This window comes from Mixophyes fleayi, chromosome 6, assembly GCF_038048845.1.
Source record: "Mixophyes fleayi isolate aMixFle1 chromosome 6, aMixFle1.hap1, whole genome shotgun sequence".
Classification (NCBI taxonomy): domain Eukaryota; kingdom Metazoa; phylum Chordata; class Amphibia; order Anura; family Limnodynastidae; genus Mixophyes; species Mixophyes fleayi.
The window spans coordinates 65,085,345-65,106,864 of NC_134407.1; the positions used below are offsets into that span (position 1 = coordinate 65,085,345).

The 21,520-nt window shown below is 38.8% G+C and overlaps 1 protein-coding gene across 5 annotated transcripts in view; it reads left to right on the forward strand.

Annotated features, from left to right (window-relative positions):
* MMD (monocyte to macrophage differentiation associated) overlaps positions 1-21,520 on the forward strand; it is a 159,314-nt gene that overhangs the window by 82,253 nt on the left and 55,541 nt on the right. For 3 of the 5 annotated variants that reach the window (XR_012693372.1, XM_075216747.1, XM_075216744.1), the window contains exon 1: positions 10,776-10,981. The exons of 1 other annotated variant lie outside the window; for it this stretch is intronic. Coding sequence is in view for 2 of the 4 variants with exons in the window: in XM_075216747.1 (XP_075072848.1) it covers positions 10,959-10,981 (23 nt within the window). In the remaining 2 variants the exon portion in view is untranslated. Of the gene's footprint in view, positions 1-10,775; positions 10,982-13,417; positions 13,445-21,520 lie in introns of those variants that run through there. One more of the 5 variants, XM_075216746.1, reaches the window with a different exon arrangement.

A 21,520-nucleotide genomic window follows, 5' to 3' on the forward strand; every position in this document is an offset into this window, starting at 1 on the left:
AGACAACTGCGTGAAGTTCTGGATATCCTCAAAGAAGGGTGAGAACAGCAGGGACCTAAAGAGCCTAACAGAGTACACTTTGTGGCCAATTATAAGATCGACTGGCCCATTGGTAAAACAACATCTGACAGAGGCATAGGGACGGCAAAAGAAGGGTTATGATAGAGCCACCTTACGCACCTTTAACCCAGGTGACAAGGTGCTTGTCCTAGTACCAACTCAGGAAAGTAAATTACCGAGTGCGGCAGCTTGGTAGATGGCGAAAAGAGCAAGTCTATCATGTTAACTTGTTAAAGCTATGGGTGGAGGAAATCCGGACATTATCTTTGTCAGCAGTAAAAACCAAGGACTGCATATTCCCTGTGTAGTCTTCTCTGACGCTGACTCAGAGACAGCAAACATTAGAAATGGTAGCTCGGAATATGGATGTTTTTTTCAGTTATCCCAGGGCGCACCAATATAATTGAACATGACATTGTCACCCCACCAGGAGTTATAGTTAACCAGTGGCTATATAGAATGCCTGAGGCAACAAGGGCTGCAGTAAAGCGAGAGGTAGAGGACATATTGCAACTCAGGGTAGTGGAGAATCCAACAGTTAGTGGAATAAACCCATAGTCCTTGTGCCGAAGCCTTTGGGGGCCATTTGCTTCTGAAATAATTTTAGGAAGTTGAATAAGGTGTCTAGGTTTGACACATATCCAATGCCATGGATAGACGAGCTAGTGGATAATCTGCCCAGTACTCAATATCTGACTACCCTAGATTTGACAAAAGGGTCCGGTAGATATCACTCACTGACTCAGCCAAACCCAAAACCGCCTTTTCAACACCTGAAGTTTCAGTATAAAGTATTCCCATTTTGTTTGCATATGGCACTAGCTACATTTTCAGCAGGCAATGGACAAACTGTTGAAGCCTCACCGGGAATATGACACTGCCTATCTTGATTACATAGTCATCCACAGTCAGGACTGGGAGTCCCATCATGCCAAGGTTGAGGTGGTTTTGCAGTCGTTGCTGACTTACGGCAAATCCCCTGAAGTTTGCACTAGCCATGGCAGAGGCTAAGTATATGGTTATGTGGTTGGTCAGGGGAAAGAAAAACCCCAGGTGGATAAGGTAGAGGCTGTGTGAAATTGGCCTAAACCAGAGAGAAAGTCTCAACTGCGGACTGTGATGAAACAGGCTTGATATCCCCTCAACCAGTCTGTCCCTCATTTCTCACAAAATGCTTAGCTTTACAACATGTACTTTTTATAGCCCTATTTATGTTCCTCAGATCACTAGAGTACAAATGCAGTGTCTAATTACATTGTAGCTAATTGTAAATATGCATATTGCTTATTGTATATTGTTGATATTGCAATGAAGCTATTATTCATTGCTCTTAAAGTGAAGTCAGGTGGGTTATGGGTAAGAATCAAGTTCCAGGACACAGGTGAGGGGTTGACTGCTATCCTATATCTGGAGGTGGGGAAGGCCAATTAGTATCCATTGTCCTCCACAGCACTAGTCCAAACATTTTGTCTACAACCCAGCTCATCTTCACTCCCCCTCCAACCCCCTGATCCAGCACCCACAAATGTTTAAGAGGGAGAGAGCCAGGGGTTTGCCCAGGGATGTGAAAGCACTGTGAAATTGACCCTGGATATAAGGAGCCATTTGAGGGGGGAGGGTTGTTCATTCTAAGGATTGATGGCTGGAAGCTGCAGGGTGGATAGTTTTGAGTTTGCATTCTCTACTAATGAACTACCCCTGCAGATCCATGAGTCTTCAAGTCAGGACAGCCAGGTGACTGTAACTCCTTAAGCTAGTGAGATAAGGGACAGATGATGCGGTACACATGCCTGGCATTTATTTACTGTTTGTATATAATATTTTAGTGTTGTTTTTATTACAATAAATGTACTGTTGTACTTTTCTAACTGCATTTGCCTAGGTGACTATAGGAATTTTAGAAGGTACTGGGTAGGATTCCCTGGCATAGTAAGGCACCACTGGGTTGTCAGCCAGTGTGTAGTGGATAGAATTGAGCCAGAAAACCCGGTATATTCACACAGACTTTCCTGGGGTTTGTCGGGTACTACCGACAGTTTATTCAAAACTTTGCTACCAGAGCTGCCCACTTGACTGAATTTCTTAAAAGAACAAGACAAGTTAGTTTAGTCTGAGTCTTTGGAAACTGCCTGGGAAGACATGAAAAAAGCCTTGTGCACTGCACCGGTCCTACGAGCACCTAATTTTCGGGAGAGGTTCTTTCTGCAGAAAGATGCCTCCAGGACGTGTCTGGGAGCAGTACTGTTCCAGAGGGTGAAGGATGAGGAGAAACCGTTTTTTTTCCCTCAAACATAAAATCCTCTCATGGAAAAAGAAGTACACTATGGTAAAACAAAAGTGATTGGCCATGAAGTGGGCAGAGGAGGCACTATCTACTGGGTAGAGTTCACCCTGGTCACCGACCATGCTCCATTACAATGGATGTATACCAATAAGGAGGTGAATGCCAGAATCACACAGAGGTTCTTAGCACTATATATAACCTTTTAACTTTATGGTAGAACAAAGGACTGGGGCTCTGCATATTAATGCTGATGCCCTGTCACTGAGAGATACGCTCCCCAGGTGGCCGATTCGCCTGATTTGGTGAGGACAAATAAGGGGAAGGTGGCAAAAAGAAAGATTTTGCCAAGAAAAGAATGTGCTTCGCCAAGTATGGCAAAGCGAAGGGGAAGGGTATGTGGCAAAGAGGGTTATTTGCCACACCTTTCCTGCATAGGGAGAGGTAAAATCCGAGACAGTTTCCAGGTACAGGCTGCAGACAGGGTTAAATTGCCACTTAGTCTTTCCCACAACATACAGACATACAGGTGCTTGGCGTGTGTGTGTGTGTGTGTGTGTGTGTGTATATGAAAGGATTCTGGGATCTGTTGGGAGGGCTTCCATTACTGATTGGCTGCAGGACAATAGTGGGGGACTGTGGGCTAAGCTAGTGCGTTAGGACGTCGTGGAATCCTTATGCTTCTGCTGTGCTGTTTTATGCTGGAATGAAATCAGCCACTGATTAAGAAGCCTGGAGCAAGGAGTCTCTGTTTGGTTATTTCTAATATATATATATATATATATATATATATATATATATATATATATATGCCCTGGTATTTCATTGTTTCTGGTGTGTAATTTTTTTTTTTTTTCATTTTTTATTCCAGTTAATAATAAAAGTATAATTTCTAAACTTAGGTGGGTGGGGGCGCACCAAAAATTATCTTGCTGGATTTAGCCAGAGCAGGCTGGACCTGGGGTCAGCTCTGGCTAAATCCAGCAGGTTATAGACTGCTTGAACAGAGTGAGACACAGTGTAGATCACTGTGGCATTGATTATATCTAGCTCAGTGAGCAGGCACAATGGCCTTTGTCCTATGAATGAATGCAGTATGTTACTTTGACAGATTCTTGTGAATTGTAACTGTTCAGTCCCTTCTGGCTGCCACATATCCCTTAATGCTTAATGTATATGTTCTATACTAAGTTTTTTCTGTATTCTATATATTTGATATATTTGTGCTGTATATATTTTTCATGACATGTAAACATTTTAGTTCTAAGAAAAACATGTTGATTGATGTTTTAATTACACAGCTTCATGTAAAGAGATCACAATGCACCCTACAGTGGAACTGGGGTCCCTTTTAAAGTCCACAGAACCTATGCAGCTTTAAACAACATATTGGTTTGGGCACCCTGATCCATCCATACTAAATGCTTTCCCTATTGCATTTCCACTATATGACTTTATTTACAGCATTTACCCAGTACATGTCCCAACATTAATACTAATTTTTTCATCATAACATGTCACTGAGGCTACCATCCTTCCCACTTCACTAGGAAGTGGGCAGGATGCGGGAGAATTGCCTGCTCTCAGGGCCATCTTTTCCATTGGGCACAATGCGCAGCTGCCCGGGGGCCCCACGGGCAAGGGGGCCCCATAGGCATGGCTCTTAATGAGAATAAATAATCCTGCAAAAGAAAAAACCTGCAAAAAGCCTACAAGGGTCACTGAGCAAGTACATCTATCTATCTCTATCTCTATATATCTATATCTGTATCTGTATACATCTATATATCTATATCTAGGGGCCCCGGTGCACTGCTTTGCCCGGGGACCCATCATGTTGTTAAGATGGCCCTGCCTGCTCTCCCGGGAGTCCGGGAGACCTACCCGGGATACGGGAGTATCCCGGACATTTCGGGAAAGTGGGCAAGTATGATTAATCATCTATTGATGACATGCCACAAAAATTAACTATGATAGACATTATTTTTAGTTTTTAAAAATGCAGTAAATATTCACTGTACTTTATCAGCAAGCTATCTGCATTTATATTAAGGATATGAGCGAAAAAGACATTCTATTAAAGCAGTCAGAAATTCACTGGTATGATTTTTCTAGGATGAGTTTGCAGCTCAACTGCCAATCAACAGCTAATAGCGTTCCCTTCAGACTCTCATTACATAATTGCTCTTTGGGGACTCTTTGACAATGTCTGTTGTGATGGGGATATTACAGCCAATGTAAACCAACCTATCTCAAATGTATATAATGTGAGGTGTGGGGGTTATTGCATTTGTGGTTTTGTTTAACATTGAAACATTTTCTGCTACATCACATTGTGAATGACTGCTTACAATGCTACATAGCATTAACATCTAAAATAAACATTAAGCATATTGACCCTTTTTTGAATATGAAGTGGAATAGTTGTCTGGAATCCACAGAGGCCAGTGTACCTCATCTCCTGGACCCATCCATTAATATCAGCATTCAAACGCAGAAGGCTTTTCACTAGTCTGGAACCACTTCAACTTGGGGGGTCTCTGCATTTATGTTTCATTCATCTCCAAACATCGAACTCGGTTTAAGACATAGTGGAGATGGCATATTTCCAGGATTCCCTTTCTAAATAATAAATGTGGTCAGGATCTGCAATTTTACTAAACGCCATATTATTATAAACAATTGTAAACACTTAACATTTAAGTACACTATGGGGCATATTCAATTGTCGGTGGGATTGCCGAAAATCCTGCGGTCCGCGCACCATTACCATTATTACGGTAATCGTGCGCGGAAAAAGTGTTAATACGGTAAAATACTCGCTGGATTTCAGCTCGCAGCTCCCTGAGCCGCGAGCTGAAATCCAGCGGGTATTATTATAGATTTACCGTATTACTTATAGTTGTTTTTCCACGCCGCGGAAAAACAACAATTGAATATGCCTCTATGATTCTCTTTACAAGGTGTTTTTTACTCTCACAGATCTTGTTATGTGACAGTGTCCCCATATGTTGTAACCTACAAATATTGAAGAAGGGGCTACAATAAATAAGTGACATATTTCTAGGACTATTTAGTTATGAGATACCAAGCAAAATATATGTTTATGTTTATGTGCAGTGACTGGTCATCTGCTACAGTTTTGTTTAAAAAAGAAAGAAAGAAAGGGAGTAACATGTCACAGTAGCCCATGTGGCTTGTAAACCATAGAGGCCTTGGCCCTATTGTACAACTATGTAATCACACATGCTGTCATTAAGCAGGCACTGTCCCATTAGGGCCATTACCATTTGGATCACTTTCAACAGTACCAGGGTCTGTTACAATTCTACAATAGGAAGGTGACTGTATATAGGCTAAAGTTGGTCAAATACATCTTTTTCAGCATTTCCTATAATACAATTATTGATTTCAATTATTATTGAACATCACAGAAATTTTGGGGGCACAAGAAATGCAATATTGGGCCAATTGCCTGATATTGTCTGAAAAATGATATGTGTGGCTAGCGTCCTGGCTCCTATAGAGCCCTTACCCATTGCTATTTAAATGTAGCATCTTTTGTGCTTTTTTTTACCCCAAAATCAAAGCATGCTGCTGCATATAAAAATAAAATCCATTATATTGCATGTGTTCATAACTACTTGCATTCATTCTTCCGGATGTGCGTTGCTGTACGATTTTTTGGATGCTGCTTGTTCCAGTTCAGTACAATCAAAACATGCTACCACATGTGAAAAAGTCCATTCCTCTCCATGGTAGTTCATTCTGTACATACCAACATGGTTAACATGAGTAATTTCAAGAGTATTGTGCTGCATTTTTCCCATTCATGTAATGGACCCATTCATTTCAATGAAGCTGTCTATTGCATGTAGAAACCTCCACAGGAATGAATGGACCATTGAAATGAATTGACCATTATCATGAATGGAGCTTCAAAGTGTTGTTAATTTATTTTTTGCCACATGAACAGCCATTCACTGAATTTCTATCACTGTGTGATTAAAGCAGGGAACCCCTGGGAATCCCCACAGCATCGGTTATTGTGGAAAACCGTTTGTAGCTGAACAACTAAAGGGAATCCTGGTCAACTCATTTCACAGTCATTCTGTGACAGAGCTCCTGGCAAAGCAGATCCTGTTGCTTGTTGAGTTTTTTTTATTTGTATTCCCTTTAATTACAAGAAAAACATTTCCCTTGGATTACAATTTTCCATGGTTTATTAAAATATTTCCATGGGATTAAAATGTCCATTTTTTGCATAAAGATTTTCCCATGGATTACACGAAAATGGTCCTATTATAAATAAAGAATAGCTTCTTTTACTAATTGGTGAATAAGGGTTTGCAGAGTTTTATTTCAATGGTTGATTTAACAATCATGTGTCTGTGTTTTATTTACATAATTTTACTAGTTTAGTCAAAATGTAACTGTGTCTACTATGTAACTGAGTTGGCAAAGATGCCACTCAAGGGGTCCCAATATATCTCATTACTCTGAATTCGCCTATAGAGGCACCAGGCTATTCTATGGGTTGCCCTATTAATAATGGTAACAAGCCCAGGCTGTCTAGCACTGGGAGTAGTTGACGCATTTCGGAGATTTCAATTCATTTCCAGACCTCATTAATTTCAATACAGTTTCTATATGTAACATACGTCTGCAAAATTACAGGTAGATTTGGCAGCTACTAAAGGTAATAGTAAAGTGTAAATAGTCCAGTTATCTGTGCTAGACTAGTAAACATATAGAATTGTTGCACTGTACTAATGGGTATGGAAAGCAAACAGTGGGTGAATGTGAGTCCAGTAATGTAGCTTGAAGCAGCTGGTGGGTTGGACGCATTTTTAAAAAACATATTGCAGCTCAGTGACTTCTAATTATACCTTTGTTAAATAGTATAGTTATCATAGTGCTGTGGTTTTACTTCCTCTCCATCACTAATGTTGAAAGATGCTTCCCACGTGCTAATAATATGGGTCAAAAAGCAAATATAGAAATATATCAATGAAGTTATTCCGCTTCAAATTTGCATTGACATCACTTGTGCGTGAATCCTCTTATGTATACATAGCATTTGTGTTACCTAGGACGATATAAGCTTCTGCACTGCACCACACCTGCCTGACTATTTTGAGATCGAAAAGATCTGGGGGTAAATGTATCAAGCTGACAGTTTTCCGGCGGGTTTGAAAAACCAATCAGATTCTAGCTATCATTTATTTAGTACATTCTACAAAATGACAGCTAGAATCTGATTGGTAGCTATAGGCAACATCTCCACTTTTCAAACCCGCTGGAAAACTCTCAGCTTGATACATTTACCCCCTGTTCTCATAAGTAACATTTGAAAAGTTTTAACTGTCAGCAAAGAGATGGAGCAAATAGTGCAGCAAGGACTTCAGTTATTTCAAGCTTATTACTTAGTTTAGAGCTATTTATTTTTTCCATACAGGTGATGTGTTTTTATTGTAATAAAATTTGAATTCTAGAATGTTAATATGTTTATGGTTTGGACATATGTCTCACCATTCACTTATTTGGTCTTATATGGATTGTGGGCCTGATTCATTAAGGCACGCAAAATTAACTTTTTATTTTTTTAAAATGCACATAAAGCAGGCATATGCATGTCCGTATTATTATTATTATCTTTTATAAGGCGCCACAAGATTTACGAAGCGCCATACTGAATACAAACAGTAGATCGGGTAAAACAGTACAGAGCAATACAAATAATACCAAGAGCTCCAAGCATAGCTAATACAGTGAAGCTAGAGCAGAAGAATAGGCATAGAGGTAGGAGGGAAGAGGGGCCTGCCCATAAGAGGGGATCTAGCGCATGAGGAGCGAGTAAGGGGACAGGGGAAGAGAGAGGTGAGGAGATCAAGCATGGAGAGGTGGTAAGGTGGATGGTTGGCAGGCTTTGAGGAACAGATGAGTTTTAAGTGCTTGTTTGAAGGTGCATAAAATAGGGGGTAGACGAATGGAATGTAGGAGGTCATTCCAGTGGAGGGGGTTAGCCCAGGAGAAATCTTGGATTCTGGAGTGGGATGAGGTGATCAGAGTGGAGGAGAGGACGATAGCAGGAAACAGGATAGAGTGTGAATGGAGAAGAGGTTGGAGATGTATGGGGCAGTGGAGTAGGAGAGAGCCTTGTAGGTGAGGAGTAAGCAGTATGAAAAGATTCTGTAGGGGAAGGCAAGTATTTAAAGAACAGATGACCAATGTAGGGACTGGCAGAGCGAAGGAGTAGCAAGGACATATGGTGAGAAAAATTAGTCAAGCCACTTCATTTAAAATAGACTGTATGGATAAAAGTCTGGTTAATGTGTAGACTATTAACAAGGGAATTGCGATAGACCATGAGGCAGATTAATCACATGAATTAAAGGTCTTGCAGGTTTTTTTAACAGGTTGAAAAGTTTGATCTGTTATTGAGTTTCATGTTTCTTGTTTAGAACATGATTTTTTTTAAAAATCTGGCGTTTATAGTAAGCAAATGTCCCCCAGTCTTACTCTGTGGAATTCCTTTTAAGAGCACGCATGTTATAACATATTACAACAAATTCATGACTTTGTAGTCTTCAGATCTAAAAACCATTTTTTGCGTTACTTTCCTTAATGAATCAGGCCCTATGTGTTTGGTTGTGGAGTCAATTTGTTCACATTCAGTGAAAGCCAATTCACCAATGTCACTTTAAAATGCTGACATAATTGGTGCAAAAAATATACATGGAAATAAGCGTATAAGTTTATCTAGATGATTGCACCTGGCTATTTGTGTAAGTGACAGACTCAGTGAAAAAAAATGCAAAACACCTAGACTACTTCCTGAGTCACCGAGTGTGTTCAAGCCCTAGGCTGAGTACATAAATGCCAATATTTGAATACAATACAATGCTACAACTGTTAGGGAAATGTCTAATATATGAAATTATATCCAGCATTATTATCCAGCATTAATTGTAAAACTATCAAATTCCATTCACTTATATTTTCCACACCACCACTTCTAATTTTCCACTTCAACCAATATACAGTATGGACCTCATTTAGAGTCGGACGCAAAGTCTGTTTTAGGCGCAAGTATACAAGATGCAGGCGGATTTGGTGCTTTCTGCACATGCATGATAGTGTTTTTTGTTGGATGCGCCTAAAACGGACTTTGCGTCCGACTCTAAATGAGGTCCTATATGTTTTAGAGCAACTTGCAATGTAAAGTTCTGTACATAATTAGTTAAATATTATATTATAGATCCTTTTAGTTTCATATTGATAGTGATATCTAAGAAAATTGGAATATAGACTTTTGATCAGAAATGTAGGGAAGGGGGGAAATGCAATATTAAAGTTCAACTTTTTTTTCTGACACACAAAATGTTTACTGACACTTGTTATATACCATATGCTTTATTACACAGCAAAAAACTAATATTTACAACCAATGTGTCAGGACACATTTGCCTGTCACTAATCAATTTATTGCACAAGATATGTAAAAAAAAATGGGGTGATAAGTGCAAAGCTTTTAGAGAAATGATGGTGATATGCATGTAAGTAGTGTATATATATATATATATATATATATATATATATATATATATATATATACATATATATATATATATATACATATATATATATATATATATATATATATACATACATATATATATATATATATATATATATATATATATATATATATATATATATATCTATATCTATATATCTATGTAATAATTGGTTAAAATGGGTTACAATTATATTTATTTTGTACTGATGTTTGGCAACAATGTCTCAAATCAGACTGATTTGTACCACAGCAATTATTTTATACGGATGAAACCTTTCAGTCATAGTTGGATCATCCATTAGGCAAAATAGGCTCTAGTCTTGGGCCGTGTGGGTAAGGACTCGGAAGTGCCTGGATTACCAAAACCCGTTTTTAAGATTTTGGGGTTTTAGTTATGGGGGGGCGTAATCTAGAATTTTGCGTTGGGCTCCACAGGTTCTTAATCCTGCTCTCTGCCTTCAGGCAGCAAGTACTGCAATAAACTTGGGTCATGAACGTTTTAATTGCTTCCTATAATACCAGCTGTCTGTGATGTAACCTCTTTGCTCTCCAGTTATACTGTACTATAGAAAATTCTGCTAATAAATTTACTTGCTACAATTGAATGGAAAAAAACAACAGTGTGCTATTGTTAGCATTTTGGTGTGAGTCACTCAATTTTAAAACTGAATGGTAAAATTAAATACTGATTTTCTTATTTATTTGCACTTTATGATTTTGATTTTGAGCACTCACCAAATGTAGCAATGATCTAGTTAAAACAGGAAAGGGGCGTGGCTGGAGCTGCTGTCAATCACACAGGCGGCTTGTTTCTTGTGTGTGTGGCTGTTACTGGCCTGACAGAAGGTAACGTCACGGTGTGGGCGGTGACGTGTCTGGTGGGCTGAGGAGGGGGCGGGATGTGCAGCCCGGTTAGAGAGCAGGGTTCTCGGTGTCGGTGTCCAGGGCTCCGGCGTCTGGCTATCCGATGAGGGCGCCCCCTCCCGCGTCTCACTGCCAAGCTGCTCGTCGGGGCTGTCCTGAACCAGGTCAGAGATGGTGGCCAAGGACTTCAAGCGGTGAGTGATGGGGAGACTCAGAGATGGGGGTAGACGGGGAGGGGGCTCTTTTCTTCCCTGGCAGCATGCTGCCTAGATCACCGCTGACTGCTCCCTACCCTGGCATCATGTTTCCTACCAATGACTGCTCCCTACCCTGGCATCATGTTTCCTACCAATGACTGCTCCCTACCCTGGCATCATGTTTCCTACCAATGACTGCTCCCTACCCTGGCATCATGTTTCCTACCCCATCACTGACTGCTCCCTACCCTGGCATCATGCTGCCTAGATCACCACTGACTGCTCGCTACCCTGGCATCATGCTCCCTACACCACCACTGACTGCTCCCTACCCTGGCATCATGCTCCCTACACCACCACTGACTGCTCCCTACCCTGGCATCATGTTTCCTACCCCATCACTGACTGCTTCCTACCCCATCACTGACTGCTTCCTACCCTGGCATCATGTTGCCTAGATAACTGCTGACTGCTCCCTACCCTGGCAGCATACTGCCTAGATCACCACTGACTGCTCCCTACCCTGGCATCATGCTCCCCTACACCATCACTGACTGCTCCCTACACCATCACTGACTGCTCCCTACCCTGGCATCATGCTCCCTACACTATCACTGACTGCTCCCTACCCTGGCATCATGCTCCCTACACTATCACTGACTGCTCCCTACCCTGGCATCATGCTCCCTACACTCACTGACTGCTCCCTACCCTGGCATCATGCTCCCTACACTATCACTGACTGCTCCCTACCCTGGCATCATGCTCCCTACACTATCACTGACTGCTCCCTACCCTGGCATCATGCTCCCTACACTATCACTGACTGCTCCCTACCCTGGCATCATGCTCCCTACACTATCACTGACTGCTCCCTACCCTGGCATCATGCTCCCTACACCACCACTGACTTCTCTCTAGCCTGGCAGCATGTTTCCTACCAATGACTGCTCCACACCCTGGCAGGACGGCACACTCAGTAGGAGACTGTTCATTCATTGTCAGGCTGGAGAAATAAAGCTCAGACTGGACTCCTCATACATTTGTTCCCTTATTGGGTGATTCCAATTTAACATGATGTCTATTGTTATACAAGTTGTCTCTCTCTCTATTATCAGTATTTTTATTATCATTCTTAGAGCATTACATAATAGATATGTGTAATTTGTACACACACTTATCCTCCCCTCTAATTATGATGACAGACTCTTCCCCTATTTTATAATCCCTAGGCAGACATTGAGGGTAATGTCATGATGTTTACATCCCACTAGCAGACTGGTCCTTTTGATGATACATGGATTTTGGAATATCAAGTGTGCACTATCCACCAATGTGTTGGTCATTTGGGTGGTACATAAGTCACAGATCCTTTGCTGAAAGATATTTGCTATCAGCTAGTTCGTTGGTGCTCTACTAAATCTTCAAATTTACATCTTGCTCGTCATCCACTAGCAAATTGGTACCTCATAGGAATTTTGATTTTCCTCCCTGGCATAATGGTTGACTATCTTGTCTCTTCCCTTCACTAACATATTGACAACCATGGGGCTTGGCTTCCTAAATAAGTGGATGTGATCACATTCTTGGTTCAGCTAGGTGGGCGAGTCTGCTTAGTGGCACATTATTACTTCATTTGAGCTAATGAACAGTGTCAGACAGGTCTTCTCAGTGAATCCAGTTGGCATATCTGTCTCACATATTGTAAATTACTTCATTTTGAGGAGGGGCTCTCAACTGTTTTTTTGTCTTTTTTGGGTTTGTTTTTTTTAACACTGATTGGTTTCTTTATTGACAAGCTAGATCCATCACTAGCAGACTTTCTAATTAGCGGACCAGCATCCGTTGAGATAATATTGTGATGAACTTGTTTCACGTCTTTAAACCTTGATTGAGTCTCTGACTCTTCACAGATCTACAAATCCATTCTTCTGAACATGTTCTCTGTTGGAAGGTAGTGTCATTCATATTAAACTTGGCTTGCATATATTATTTTAGTCATGAGGTTCGGTGTAATAATGAATTTGAAAATTGCTTAAGTTTTCATTTGTACTTGAATAATAAGAATTGTTGACTCAGTGATGCTTATTGGCTCCAAAAAGTTTTTATTTGTTAATGGAAATATATTAAACTAATTGTAAGTATTATTTTTTTTTTTTTTAAAAAAAAGGGTTTTATTTGGTATATATTGTTTAGATTGGAATAGCAATAATTTATATAGCACAGTCTTTCTTACACTTCCAAACCTGTTTTGGAGACCATATTTTTTTTTCTGTGAACTGACAGCACTCATTTCAATCAATGAAAAATTGGCAGTTAGCTGAAAAATAGTAACACAAATCATTATATTATTATTGTGAAGATGTGAATGGGGTGATAAAAATATGTCCTGTACTATATTTTTCATCTTTCTTTCAACATACAAGATGCACGAAACCAGAGGAGGAAATAATAAAATGAGTTAGTCTGGGATGATAACTCTCGCCATCTAGTAGTCATATTATGTTGTAATTTTTTTAATGAGGACTTTGTGTCTTGCATGATTCTGTATTAGGGACCTGTTGGTTTAGAATGATTGTTTACCTCTGAACTTGGTGACCTGTTACCAAAGTTCACTCGCCATCTAGTTATAGTATAGTAACAATGTTTAGAATTATACTGATAAGAAATGTATCTGATAACAACATACAGAACTATCACTGAAGGAATAGACCGTATAGCCTTGCTTTCTTTTGTTTGAACTGCCTCTTGCAAAACTTTGTGTGGTTTATTGTTCTTTATTTGAGTATTGTATAGCTGTTATTCTAATGCAGCACCTACCATATATATGCTTTAACATAGTTGACCTTGGGCGATGTGTAAAATAGGTGCCTTACCTATCTAGTTTTTAGGCAAACCAAAAATATGTTGCAATGTAAAGATTTCACAGATCTGTCCTAATTGAAAATTTCTGTAACTCTGGAGCAGTAAAAATTGTATTATTATATTGACAAAGTTGCTTAATCTAACATATATTTTATACCAACTAGTTTTATACCAGGGAACCGAAGAGTAGAGAATATTGTCCTGTGAATTCTTGGTAGAGATATGCAAATCACTCCTTACTTGCCCCTATTGGACAGTTATCTGTTTAGAGCTGCTAGCTTACAAACATGCTCTGAAAAATAGGCATGGGTGTCCCAGAAATTGGTTTTTTGTTCCAATCATTGTTATTTTCTATTGAGATCTACTCTGATGATCTCTAATAACACACAGGGAACAAACTAGTAAGTGAATTTATATGTATGTTGGAGAGGATGTGAACTATAGGAGAAACTCCAGTGGGTAAATGTATGAACTTGCGTGTTCAGCGTGTTCGGCGATTAAATTTCAAGCGGCGCTGCATTGTAATGGGAAGTTTCCCTTTACAATGCAGCGCCGCTTGAAATTTAATCGCTGAACACGCGGGTGTTGAAGAACCCGCACGTTCATACATTTACCCGCAGGTCTCTAGTTCAACCTTGGGTTCAAAAGATGTGGCTCCGTCTTTTCTTCCAAATGGTCCCTCTTGGTCACATCACATATTTCTACCTGTGTATAGTAAAATGTTTTGTATGATAATTCATATCTGAATTTGTGCAGCAATATTTAAAGTTTCTTAAAGGACTGGAAGTACATTTGCTAAAATGTCAGAAGCCTTGATGCAGAAACATAGTTTCTCCATTCACAACCACTGATCTTTTAAGAATGCAAAAACTCTGTAATAATAAATAGTAACAAATGTTAAGAGTTGGCCGGTAGGCTGTATGACCCCATTTAAAACATATTCAATAAAATAATGTAAATTGAGACATGCAAGGAAGTTGAATATACTTAAATGCTGAAGAGTTTGCAATGTGTTCCTATTTAAGGAAATGTGTGTATGTACAGTATAATCAGTGTTTGAGCACTTTACCTAATAACTCAAAAGTTGCAATCATATTTTGAATTCTATAAGTTTAATCTTTTTTCAGTACTTATTTTGCTATTGTCTGATAGTCAGAATTGTTGTCCAAATGTCCTAATCTATTATGACTTTCTTTATAATAATTCTTACTTTGTCAAAAGAAAAACAGTTCTTATTTTTGAAACTGGCAATATAATTTTCTGTTGGCTTGATGTTATCTTCAGTACAGTGAAAAATTGCAATGTACCATGCCGCAAATACATGCGCACTTTTCTATTTAACTTTTATATATGAAGGTAACATTAACTCTCTTACACTGACCTTTTTTTAAGTCATCTAATGAATGACTTACTTAAGGTGTGCATTCATGCTGAGATTGTGAATGTTATTTAGTATCATTTGCTATAACTTTGTATACTGACTGTCCCACCATGAAGCTTAAGAGTAGTCTTACGCTTATGTGCAATAACTTTAGACGTCTTTTGTTGATAAATACATATCTACACCCATTGTAATTGACTCCCTGTTCTCCCCGAGTAACCAGAAGAACAAAAATAGAAAAGAATAAAAAAAAAACTCGTACGTCGATATCAGCAGCATATTATAAAGAAGCCAACAGAGTGTTTCAGAGATACTTTACCTAGACTTGTCTGCTTTTCACATACATTTTAGACCTACAGGAGCAGACCAGCCCCAGGATCAAGGTACACTACTATCGACTACTTTTTAGGTGTGAATTTATTTAAATCTTAATGGAAGCACACATCACATGGCTTTTAAAGGATGTTATTCACCTTAATAACTGCCCTCCTTCAGTGTTGGACGTGAATGTGGAACATAAGTGATATCACCCATCAGGTGCTATTGAGTATCAGGGCAGATTATGCCCAAATTGGTGTGCAGGCATGTGATTTGTATAGACAAGTTCTTAATGTAACAATGTACTTCTTTAGTCTGGTTACCTATATCACATAATCTTACTCAATATACTGCACATCTATGTTATATTTACTGTAATTACACAATGTATACACAGTTCTATTAAAGTATCTTTATTTTATTTGTTGAGCAGTAGCAGTCTTTTCTGGACTGTGTAAATAGACCTTGATAGTGTCTAAAATTTTACCAGGAAATGCCTGTGAATGGTGAGCTCTGATCTGAATGTGGATCAGATAAACAGTTCCATGTGTCTATAGAGCTTTTACCAGATGTCTCCAGGGTTTGAGGCAACCTCAAGTAACCTTTGGCACACTTGGATCATTGAGACTTGACACAGGAATGTCAGGTTTCCTCATCGGCTTGTGAAAGAGGAATTCGGTATTGTTTTGTGATTTCCATCATCAGGAGTATATGTTGATTTTTTTTTTTGATTATGGTATTAAAAACATTTTTCTTTAGTTGGTTTGTGCTGTGTTTTCATTCATTTGCTGTTAAACGGAACAGATTACAGCTCAACCGAAACTTTAAAGAGACATTATTGATCCCTGTGATCACAAGGGCTGTTCACGTGAACGTGACTTGTCACAGACCTAATGTGTTTCAAGGGGTCCTTGAAGGATCATCTTTTCAGAGAAGAAAGGACTCTTGAAACATGTGAGGCCTTCAATGTCCCACTCAAAGAAATATACGGCCAAGCTAATAGAAACATTAGCGCCTTATTGCCCTGAAGTACATTGGGATTATGCTAGCGGTTCCCAAAGTGTGTGCAGCGGCCCTTTGGGGTGCCGCAGCGCCGTCACAGGGGTGCTGCTGCCAGGACAAAGAAAACTCTTACCAATCCGGTGGCGCCCAGGACACAGAATCTTCCTTCCTCCTCGCGCCTCCCTGTTCCCTTCTTGCTGATTGTCGGGCTTGACGTCATCACGTCTGACATATTCAGTGAGGAGCGGCACAGAGAGGAGCCACAAGAAGGAAGAAAGGCCCAGTAAGGTAAGTAAAGGAACGGAGGGGAAATGGTAATAGGAAACCATGATGGAGGGACAAGAGAATAAAGGGGGGCACAGTGTGAGCGTGAAGGGGCACATTGTAATGGTGAAGGGACAGAGTGTGATGAGTTTTGTGCATATTTTTGTTTTATTTTGTTTGATCTTATTCCTCTTAATGATACACAAAAGTGTTTCTGTTCTGACCTAAATACTTATTACGTTATTTTGAACTAACTACTTATATAACAGACCAGCTCGGTGATTATTTTGGATTAGGGGTGCCTTGAAAAAATTCTGGATACCCTAAGGGTGCCGTGAACTGAAAAAGTTTGGAAACCACTGGATTATGCTAAAACATTTCAGAAACATGAACCTGGTAGGATAGAGAAAAAAACTGAGGATATATGTTCCCTAATGCAGACGCAATTTAATCCAGCCCATGAAACGGAAGGAATTTGACCCACTTGCGATGGGAGGTCTAAGCTCTTGTCTCCACGTCTCAAGGAAGCCAGGTGATTGGGAAGTCAAAGTCAGGTGACTCCTAAAAAAAAAACCTATGAGACTTTACAAGCCTGCCGTTTTATTAAACTAGAACACCATTCATTGCATCTATTTGGACAACCAAGAACATTTCTTTTCGGGGACTAATTTAGAGTTTGGTGCAATTCCAACAAAAGGTTGCAAATTTGCACCTGCACACACCATATTGTGATGCAAGAGGAGAAAATCCAAATTATTATTTTTTTTGCATGCATGCATGCATGCAGGGAAAAACTCCGCTTTTGTATGCTGCGCACAAACACTGAGCAGCTTTATTTTTATACAACCGTTTAGAGTGTAGCTACAGACTCTGAATCTGTCTATACATTTTAAATTTGTATCAAAAGTTAACGGTTAATGACTGTCCTCTGGTTGGTGCTGGTATATAGCCTGCAGGCTCACTGGTATATTGGCACAGGCTTCCTCTTCTTAATATAGGAATAATGGTGAAGCCAGTACGCTGGCCCTGATTTGTAGTAGTAACAGAATATACAGGGAACATTTACAAGCATGATGCAAATGACACATATTTGCAGTAATCCATAGCAACCAGATATTATCTGTGTTAATCAAATTGTAGCTAATAGTCAATTGAAAATCAGTTTTATTTATTATACTTTTGTGCTCTTCGCAACATATGACTCCCAATTATTATTTTTTTTATATTTCTTTCCCAAAGATGTTTTTTGGTATTAACTGTGTCCTGTTGTGCATTTTCTTTTATTTACCACTCAATAAGCATGAGTTTTCTATTTATTTATAATAGCATATAAAACATTAATATACATTCAATGTTTTGAGGTTTACTAACCTGGCACATACTGTAGTTTGCAATTTCGTTTTTTTTACTTGGAATTTATTTATTTTTTGGCTGAGGAATGGGGAAAGTTTTAAATACTTCTGACAGTTTTAACTAGAACAAAGGTAATCCCACACACAGACTTATTGAGTACTAGGGAAAATAATTATATAGTAGATTCTTTGGCTTGGTGAAAAATAAGCCAAGCTAAAGCTGTACTTAAAGATAAATAGGATTAAACAAAAATATTCACCATTGTTTCCTCGCGAAGGATTACTCCCACTCATGCATTAGAGCATATACTGTTGTGGCTAAGAACGTAATTTATTTTTAATGGGGGGGGGAGTCCAAAATCTAGCCATAAAACAACAACCAATTATATAAGAACTTGTGGCCAGTTCCACTGGAGCTTCACACATTTTTGTCACTTTTTTGATCAAATTAAATATTTTATCTTTTCTTTTCACTTTATGCTATGTCCTTTCTGGGAGGAATGGATTGTGAAGCTCCGGACACTCAAAAAACTGCAGTTGGCCATTCTAATAAATAATCTAGGTCCAAGATGGCAGCAAATCATGGTTTTTTTTTGTTTTTTTTTTTATCTTTTCACTTTTACTACTTCTAGATCATTAGTTGTTTATCCTCATGCTGCTCTACTTCAGCCGACGGGATGCAGGTCAGCATCCTGTCAAAATGCTGTTAGTTTGATCCAGACAGTCTAAGCTTCTGGTTCCCAGCACCCAACTATTACAATATGAACACTGTATTCTCCAATGAGAAAGCAAACTGTACCCCCAGAGGTATATCAGAGATTCACATACTTAAATAGATTTACCAGGTACTAAGTACCTAAGACCTTTTGGATTATTACAGATATAACAATGTAATATCTAAGCAATGAATAAAACATTCAAAACACTATGGGGTGTTCTTTTTAAATATGTAAAAGGTTACTTGGCAAACATTTATACACATACGGGGGTACATGGAATAAATGTACACGCATTAGGGGATACTTGGTAAACATAGAACATCATAAGCTGATACACAGTGCAAAAAGATTGAGAAAACCTGACCTAGCCTAATCAAGTGTTGTCACCATAGAATGTCTCCATCAAAGTAGAGCCTTATCGGTGAGCTGTAGAACTAGCTAGTCGCCAGCACATACATATGACATTGTGCAGCATATGCTGCTGAGAACTGTAGAAGCAATGGAGACCAATGCAAACTGACAACAAAACTAATACAAACTAATTGGTAAATGTTTTATTTTAGAGTTTATAACACCGATGGTACTGCTTAACATTAGTTCCACTTTCTACACAATATTTCAAAATTAATAAAAAATTGCATTATACTCTTCCATGGAAAAGACATGTTATAAAACATAATTTTTTGCCATAGACAATACTTGTCATCTGTAAGTAGTGCCTGATTCTACAATTATAGTCCCCTTTGTACCAGGTGTAACACTGTATTTCTAAAGCTCAAAAACGTTTCCCAGTCTAACTACTTGCTGCATCTAATTACACTTTCTCAAGTATTGCAAATGTGGCAATAAAGTGTGTTGCATGAAAATATCACAAATACATTGCAAACCCCATGCTGTTATGTTGGGCAAATTGACAGCGAAAAACATGGTTCCATCGGTTATAGAGAATTTTAGTCCGGTTGCAAGATCCAATCGTATGATACAATGTGCTTTGGTGCAATAAAACATGATCGTTGGAGCGTACACGAATACGATTTCGGATCTACCCGTCGTTTATCGTGTGCTTGGCACAAAAATCGGGTGAAAAACCTGTAGTGTGTACCCAGCCTTAGTTTCATGCTGTCACATTGTTCTAGCCATAGGAGACCATTATAACATTCAGCTACTTCTGATATAAATTCTTCTTTCAGTGCTGCCTTGGGAATGACTAGTTCAGTGGCCACTAGCAAAAGATTATCAATTGTTCCCATACAATTTAAGTTAAAGAACCTTCCAAGTCCATGCTAAGCTTTCCACACAGCAAATATGGTACTTGGAAAATTAAATTAAATAACTTTGCACCATTTCTGAGGAATTCAAGCATTAGACCTTTGTACTTCTTTGGAAACAATGTTTAGTCACCCTGAAGTCCCTGATTTGCATTTGTTCTAGTAAAGCTGTAATTTGCATCACGTTATATGGATGAGGACTTTGTTGACTCCTGAACAATGGGTTCTTGTACTTTAGTTATACTTTTCACCCATTAGTTGTGGATGTGCAAAGTATTTTTACATTTTACATCCTGTCACACATTTCTAATCCCGAACAAAAGAAAAACAAGTGACTATACTATATACTAAAATAGCAATCCAAGCTGAAATGTTGCAAGTCTTGTCGGCATTCTAGGTAAACTGACATTTGATCTGGCACTGTGATATTAAAAATTGAGGGGTAGTTTCACTAAAATTCTAAAAAAAGAATAAGTTAAGGTGTTATTCATAGCAACCAATCAGATTCTAGCTATCATTTTCTAGAGTGTGCTGGAATCTGATTGGCTGCTGTGGGCAGCAACTCATTTTTCCTTTTTAGAAGTTTTAGTAAATCTACCCATGTATCTTTTATGTGCAAGCTTTAGTGCAAAATTAAGATGGTATTTGAAGTGGACAACAAACTTTGTCCCTTTTCCCACTTTTATTTGATATACGTGCAGGATAAAAAAAAATATGTGCAATTCTATGTACAGTTATTCTACAAAAATGGAATATCATTAATTGGGAACATTTTCCTTATGGCTTTCATTATTGTTGGAAGTTCCTAACTTATTTGTGAATGTTATTAGTAGCATGTTTATATGATGCTTGACACAGATTGCCAACCTGTGTTTGTCTAGTTTTTTTGGCAAACATGTGGCAAGATAGGACGGATCAGGTTGTTTGGTGGTCGGCCACAACCTGCATCTGCCCGTTGAACTTTTCAGTTAATCTTTTACGTGTGCTTGTTTTAGATCCATTAGAATGTTTGGCTTTGGAGCTCTACGTGTGCTAGTTTTGGGCCATTTATTGAAGAAGTAAGCAGTGTTTCTAGCCAAAGAAAGTTTCATTTAGGTTTTGTGAATGTTTATATTTAAATGCCAGTTTAAACAAGTATAATTTTTGGAACCCAGCTTAACCAGGACACTGTAATTTACTGCTTTGGTCCTGCTATGTTCTATTTCACTTTGTTAATGTTAGTGTTCTTTAGTTAAACCTATGTGACTTCACATGAACCTTTCTATATATAGCTATGCTGGAATTTTTTGTTTAGTAGGGGGTTTTAGACAGTTTTTGACTGTGGAGCTGTGTGTAACCAACGTAAATCGTCCCCTAATGGCATGTCC